This window comes from Chelonoidis abingdonii, chromosome 4, assembly GCF_003597395.2.
Source record: "Chelonoidis abingdonii isolate Lonesome George chromosome 4, CheloAbing_2.0, whole genome shotgun sequence".
Classification (NCBI taxonomy): Eukaryota; Metazoa; Chordata; order Testudines; family Testudinidae; genus Chelonoidis; species Chelonoidis abingdonii.
Window position 1 is genome coordinate 9,641,432 of NC_133772.1, and position 6,886 is coordinate 9,648,317.

At 39.4% G+C, this 6,886-nt stretch overlaps 1 protein-coding gene across 2 annotated transcripts in view; it reads right to left on the reverse strand.

Moving 5' to 3' along the window:
- The window catches only part of LRIG2 (leucine rich repeats and immunoglobulin like domains 2), a 37,823-nt gene extending 32,724 nt beyond the window's left edge, over window positions 1-5,099 (reverse strand). For both annotated transcript variants that reach the window (XR_004371828.2, XM_032766630.2), the window contains exons 1-7: window positions 5,021-5,099; window positions 4,396-4,470; window positions 3,329-3,463; window positions 2,460-2,603; window positions 2,181-2,324; window positions 802-945; window positions 440-583 (exon numbers count right to left, since the gene is read on the reverse strand). Coding sequence is in view for 1 of the 2 variants with exons in the window: in XM_032766630.2 (XP_032622521.1) it covers window positions 440-583; window positions 802-945; window positions 2,181-2,324; window positions 2,460-2,603; window positions 3,329-3,463; window positions 4,396-4,466 (782 nt within the window). In the remaining variant the exon portion in view is untranslated. The remainder of the gene's footprint in view (window positions 1-439; window positions 584-801; window positions 946-2,180; window positions 2,325-2,459; window positions 2,604-3,328; window positions 3,464-4,395; window positions 4,471-5,020) is intronic.
- Window positions 5,100-6,886: the final 1,787 nt, after the last annotated feature.

The following is a 6,886-nucleotide window of genomic DNA, read 5'->3' on the forward strand; positions in this document are numbered from 1 at the left end:
ACACACACACACCTGCCCCTGGAAATTTCCACTACATGCATCCCACGAAGTGGGTATTCACCCACGAAAGCTCATGCTCCAAAAAGTCTGTTAGTCTATAAGGTGCCACAGGATTCTTTGCTACTGTAGGATGGTGTGCACTGACTCTTGCCGTCGGTTAACAGGATACTCCCCAGGGCTATCAAGCTGCTGCCAGCACTAAAAAGTTAAGCTTTTTAAAAAAAACACTAAGACTCTGGGCAGCAATTACTCCTACAGGACAACCCTCTCAATGCCCCCATCCCTTCAAAGACAAGATGACAGCACCACAGGGACTAAGGCTCCTATTGAAGGCTTTACAGGCTCACACAGTCAGTAGCGATCACAGCCTTTGCTTTACAACTAAGGAAGCTAGCAGAAGTAAACAGGAATTTTTAAATTGGAACCTTTCTGCACTTACAGAGTTTGAAGATTTGACAGCCCTTTAAAGACACCATCAGCAATGTGAATGATTCTGTTGTCACCTAGATTTAATTTCTCCAATAAGCCAAGTCCCGCAAAGGCAGACTCATCCAGGCGGGTCAGCTGGTTGTACGACAAGTCTCTAGAAACATTAAGTGTACACAGTAAGGGGAAGAGACAATAGACTAACTGAAGGCAAGAATATCAGACAATGAGGTAATAAGAAATCAAGACTCCCTGTTCAGATTTATTTTCACTTCTATTAGAATGTTTTGACAAAGGCCTAGCAAAAAGAGCATTTTCTATGGATGTTCTAGCCAACGTCATGAAGTCCCCGCTGAAATGCAGCCCAGCACTTACAGTTCAGAAAGTCTCTGGCAGAATTCCCATGCATCTGGACTGATCCTGTTAATGGCATTTTGGCTAACGTAGAGTTGTTGCAACGTTCGTAAGCCATACAACCAGCCCTTGTTTATTTCTGTCAGGTTATTATGTTCCAGTTCTCTAAAGAATTAGAGAAGAAAATGTTTTCCAAGTAGACAGTAACACATTTTTATAGCACTTCCCATCAGTTGATCTTAATGATTTGCTAACATTAAGCCTTGCAGCACTCCTGTGGGATAGACAAGATTATACCCTTGTTATAGAGGCCAGAGGAATAAATGGATACCCACAAAAAGGGTAAATGACTGCCCAAGGTCACAGTGTACTAGTGGCAGAGTCAGAATCCTGGCTTCTATTCTTAACTCAAAATTCTCTGTTCTATCCAGTAGAAGATATGGCCTCTTGTTTTAAATCAACTCTATTAAAATCTCTTGGTAGCACTGCTTGGGTAATACACATGAGACCCCCTGTGTCATTCATACACCTAAAAGCCAAGACCTTATAGTTAAACCACTAACATAAAGCAAGTCCAGGATTATTAGTATTCTCACTTGTACCTAGGTATAATATGAGACTCCAGGTCGCTTCCCCTTCCCACTCCCAACCCCTCACCCCCGTAACATTTTTTTTTTTTTTTTAATGGAGTAGTTTGCACAATTTCATTTCTTAGTTCTTCATATGATGGCAAGAGTAGTAAAACTGAGTGAGAGTCTGAACTTAAGATTCCCTTGGAAAGTTTCTGTGAGACTTCCCAATGGACCTTGAATTTATGGGTACATCAAGCTTTAATATCAATCACACCTTAGTTGGAAGGCAGTCCTATTTGTAATGTCATCAGATATCCAATCAGAAATGATTATTTCATTTCTATATTCTTTGGAGAACAGTGGTTCAGGGATAGGTTGGGAAGGCAAAAATGCATACCTAATCATAGCTTTCGGACAGCACCCACAGCTGGGGCCAGAGTAACAGGGTTGAGGCTGTAGGGATTGATATGTAACTACCATATAAGGATACAGTTTACTCAATAGTCGTGCATTATAGTGAGAAGACTGGAGAAATCTTAAGAATACTGGAAACAGATTCCATCAGTGCAGTAGAGAGAGGGTGACACTTTCTGATTCTGGCAGAAGGGAGAGAGACAGTAATATCTTTACATCCTCTTTGGAGTTACCATGAAAGATGTGAAGCCATCAGCTACCACAGTGAAGAGTAGAAATGTAAACACATTTTCTGTACTACTCATCAACTATTCCAGTGAAGCCTGGCATCACGAGAGAGACAGTGAGGACCCACTTTCCCCATTGGTGCCTGAAGAGGATACCTAACAAAATGCTATGAGCAGCCATACTTACAGTTCTTCCATATTATCCAATCCAAAGAATGCTCCATCCATTAGTTTGCTAATCCCATTGCGCTGCATTTTTAATGACTTTAAGGATTCCAGACCCTGGAATGTAAGACTTTCCACTATTTTAATCCGGTTCCTTTTAAGTTCCCTTAAATAAAATAAGTTAGCCGTTAAGAGTTTAGGTATCTTTCACTAAGAAACACTTGCATCTACCAAGAACACATTCTCAAGCAAATGATACAATTTTAAGCATTGTTCATTGAGTTTAAGGGACATCACTTACAGGAATTGCACGTGAGGCAATCTGAAGACCTTTGGTGGAATCATACTAATTCTGTTTCTGTTTAGTTTCACCACCACTAGAGAACTGGATAAGTTATCAAAGCAGCCTGCTTCTAGGGTAGTTATTCTGTTGTTACTCAGATTCCTAAGAAAGGAGGAGAAAAGATTTTCTCAGCATGGAAAATTCTACTTTAAAATTGCATAAGACTGTCAAATTAATATTTGTATTACAACTAATTTCTTGGTCTCGTCAAGTCCCTAGTTTCAGGAATTCAAGTTCTGGTATCATGGGTTAACCTATTTAATCCAAAAAAGGACTACAGGCAAGAGCAGGCATGACTAAGACAAGGACAATCAAGTGACCTGGCCAAGGTCAGCAAAAACCAGGGTATGTAGGAAGTTACCCAATGCTGGCTGTCAGACACAAGCATGTTAGTATAGGAAAGTCACTGCTAGTGTAGATGGGACAAAACCCTTTTCAACACAATCTGAGAAAGTATGAGTATGACTTGATACCATTGTGTTTTAAGTGATTTTCTCCTATCTATATTAGCAGCTGTACAGTTCAGAGGGACACGTTGCTCTATACTACAGATGGGACCTTTGACCATAAGGCTCTTTGAAGCAAGGGATCATGATTCCTATTGGCATGTAAAGTATAAAACACATTTATAACATTGCCTACATAAGAAGCACGTGGCTGGTCAACAATTCAGCCTGGATGGGGAAAAAGACTTCTTCTGACTCCTAACCCTGGCCACTAGTTCTCATATCCTTTTTTACTATGGGGAAAAAGGTGATGTTAGGTTGTACTACAATGTAACTATGTACTTTCAGCACACTACAGATCAGTTACCTCACTATACTTACAGGTACTTCAACTGCATTCGTGGGAATGAAGAAGCTTTAATATCTGATATGAGGTTAGAGCTAAGGTCTAGGTTCTCCAAAGAAAGGTAAAGTTGGAGCTGCTCAGCATTTATCTCTGGAATTGTATTGTGTACTCTACAAACAAAAGAAACGGCAACATGAGGACAATCACCAGAACATCACTAGGAATGAGCAACATAACTAGCTATAATTAGGGGTCCAAGGATTAGGATTAATAACCCATATCTGAGTTAAAAAAAAATCTAATGTACCTTTCCGGGTGTTAAGATCCATAAAATCTTATTTCAGGTCTTGGCAATGTTGGATGTCCCCTCCTCACAACCATTCTGACAGTAAAGGTGCTTTTTTTAAACAGTCGAATTTTAGCCCCTGGGGGGCTGGAGGTAAACTGTTTCCTGTGGGAGTCCTTGGGTATGGCTACATTAGAAATTTCAAAGCGCTGCCCTGGCAGCGTTTTGAAGTGTGAGTGTAGTCAGAGCCGCAGCGCTGGGAGAGAGCTCTCCCAGCGCTGCTTGTAAACCACATCCCTTATGGGTGTAGCGTGCAGCGCTGGGAGCCACGCTCCCAGTGCTGCCGCTCTGATTACACTGACACTTTACAGCGCTGCATCTTGCAGCGCTCAAGGGGGTGTTTTTTCACACCCCTGAGCGTGAAAGTTGCAGCGCTGTAAAGTGCCTGTGTAGCCAAGCCCCTTGAGTCTGGAACAGACATCCCCTCCCCTGTGCATCAAAGCACCTCAGGCTTGTTTATCAGACTGCATGACAAATCCCCCACACTCTCTCCTCTCCCCGCCCTGCACTCCCAGTAGCTTGCATTCGCAGGTGATTTAGAGTTAACTTTTGGTCAATTGCGTTACTAATTTTTTTGTGGGGTTGTGTGCTTTAAAAAAAAAGTGCTGTACATCTGCCTTGAAGCATTTTAAACAGAAAGATATTTAAACAAGTTTAGTTTTTTAAAAATTAGCTGCTTTCAATTCCTTTGAGACTAACTTTTTCACTTGTTAATAAGAGAAAGCAATTTTTTCAACTCTTTAAATATTTACTTACAATGACAGAATAGTAATATTAGAAGTTGATTCTCCAAAGTAGGGAATTTCACTTAGCTCATTGTAATTCATCTTCCTGAAAAAGAGATTTCTTTATTGACACTTCAAAAAAGGAAAAGCCGTTCTAGACAGCTGAACAACTTAAACATTTCTCTTGATACTATAGCATTGTGAACACTTTAGCTACACAAATAACATTTTGCAGCAGACAGTGCTGGTAGACCCCTTAAGAGCTAGTTTAGTAACAAAAGTTTGGAAGATTCAGCAATCCAAAAAACAGAACTGCTTTAGGTAAATTTAATTTAATGGCATCTAAAAATTAGCTACATTCAAAACAAAGTGATGCCCTGTTTCTATAATGGAATGAGTACTAGATTTCTACGCTTCCTGCTGAAATATGGTTCTGAGGGTGGAACATATCTCTGCCTTACACATACTGTGCTACTAAAATAGGGCTGTCAATTTCTGCTACCTTGCTTCAGATATTTTTTAGTAATTCAGATCATCCTGATGTGCCTTAGGAATCAGATCTTAGAAATTGTCAAGTTAAAATCCTAAATATGAACATGTAAGAACTCTGTAACAAAGTGTTTAAAATAAACAAACAATAACTTAGATTAACTTACACTTCTTGCAGTGTGTGAATAGACAAATCAATGCTCCAGTTAGAGGACAGTAAGTGATTATGACTTAAATCCCTGGAGAATAAAGAGAAATAAGAGATTATTCTATAGTCTGGACCCAAGTAGTTGTGCTGTACATGACGAGTTGTTTCACTAAAATTCACAAGCAGTTCAAATCCACTTTCATTTTTTTTTGGAACATATTATCCATATTACACCAAACAATAAGAAAGGTTCCCTCTAGTTTACTATATTCATTACTTGGAAAAAAATCTAGCTCTTTTCTGCCATTAGTGGACTCTGTTTTTTAAAATAAATATGAGTTGACAGATAAAGAGATCATATGAAATATTTGCCATGAGCACTTTTTGGAAGTTTAATGGCAGTTTTCCAAAGCTCACTAGGCAAGGCTGCCCACACCTTCAAAAGATGTGCTGACAATACCCTTTTAAGATTCCAGCAGTGCCTGGGAAGGTTTTTGCAGTAGTGACCCTGTTTTCTCACCCTCCCCAATGGTAAAACCCTTGACAGATACATATATCTTGGCACTTAAGGCGAGTTATTTTAAAGAACAATCCCTGCACAAAGAGCACATAACGAGGAGTCAAACAAGAGATAGGAAAAAAGAAACTAGGGCACATTCAGAAGCACTGTTTTAGCTCCAGTTTGTTTTTGTTTACAGACTACACTAGTGAGGAAAAGGGAGGACAAATGGAACAGTAGGAAGGGAATGTAAGAGTTTGGTAAATAGAGAAAGGAAAAATTAAGTCTTATCCCAATTCACTTCACATTTTGTAAAAAGCTCTACTTTTGCCTCAGACCTAACACATCGATTGTTATACAATGGGGCCTACAAACCCAAACTGACGTGCGGGACACTGGACAAGCATATAATAAGACTGTAAGCTCTTTGGAGCAGGGACTATCTATTCTGAGACTGATGTGACTTAACAATTACCAAAATCAGGCTGACAAGAGAAATGTGGTTCTAGCCTTAACTATGGAGAGAGAGAGAACACTGTCGCTCCATAATAAGGTTGCATTAAAATATTTTTTTAAAATCCACTTTGTTAATGCATTTTGGCTTCTATCTAGGGCAAAGATGAAACCCAGGCGGCTTGTGCTGACTCCCAAACATAGTATATTAGAACAGGGCTGGCAACAACAGCAACTTTGTGAAACAGGACAGATAACAGAAATGGTAACGGTTTATCTCCCCCTAGCAAGCACACCAATGACATCTGTCTATATGTTTCAACAATGTCTTTATTAAAATAGAAAGTTCTGTCTCAACTAGCTTGAGTCACACCTGCCTATCAGTGAACTACTGGATACTTTCACCCTGAACTTTCATTATAGCTTTATGTATGATACAGTTAAATTAAGGTGGTATCAGCAATAGCAGCTCTCCTTTTGCGAGAGAAGCATTCTTCTCAGATATAAAACACACACAGTCACACTTTATACATTGCGTATAAAAGGTTAAGTGATTAATAGAGGCTAAAAATATAGGCTGTATGAGTTACAAGCACATCAGAAGGAGGTGGTGCATAAACCTATAAGCAATTTGACCCATGGAACAAGCAACTGCTTAGTTTCTAAATAGAATCTTCAAGTGCAATCACACACACCATGCTTAAATTAGGCTTGCACATTACTAGCCAAGAGTGGGCTTTGTTTTTGTTTAAAGAGAAAGGATGATTCTCTTTATAAAATACCAAATTTGAATATAACCCAATTTCCACCATTTAAAGTGAATTCCATGATTTCACAGTCCTTTACCATTTTAACAACTTTCAAGTTTGGGTGAGCTCACATCTGAAACCTTATTTGTTAACTTTTCCCTACACCACAGATGACAGTTGTGGC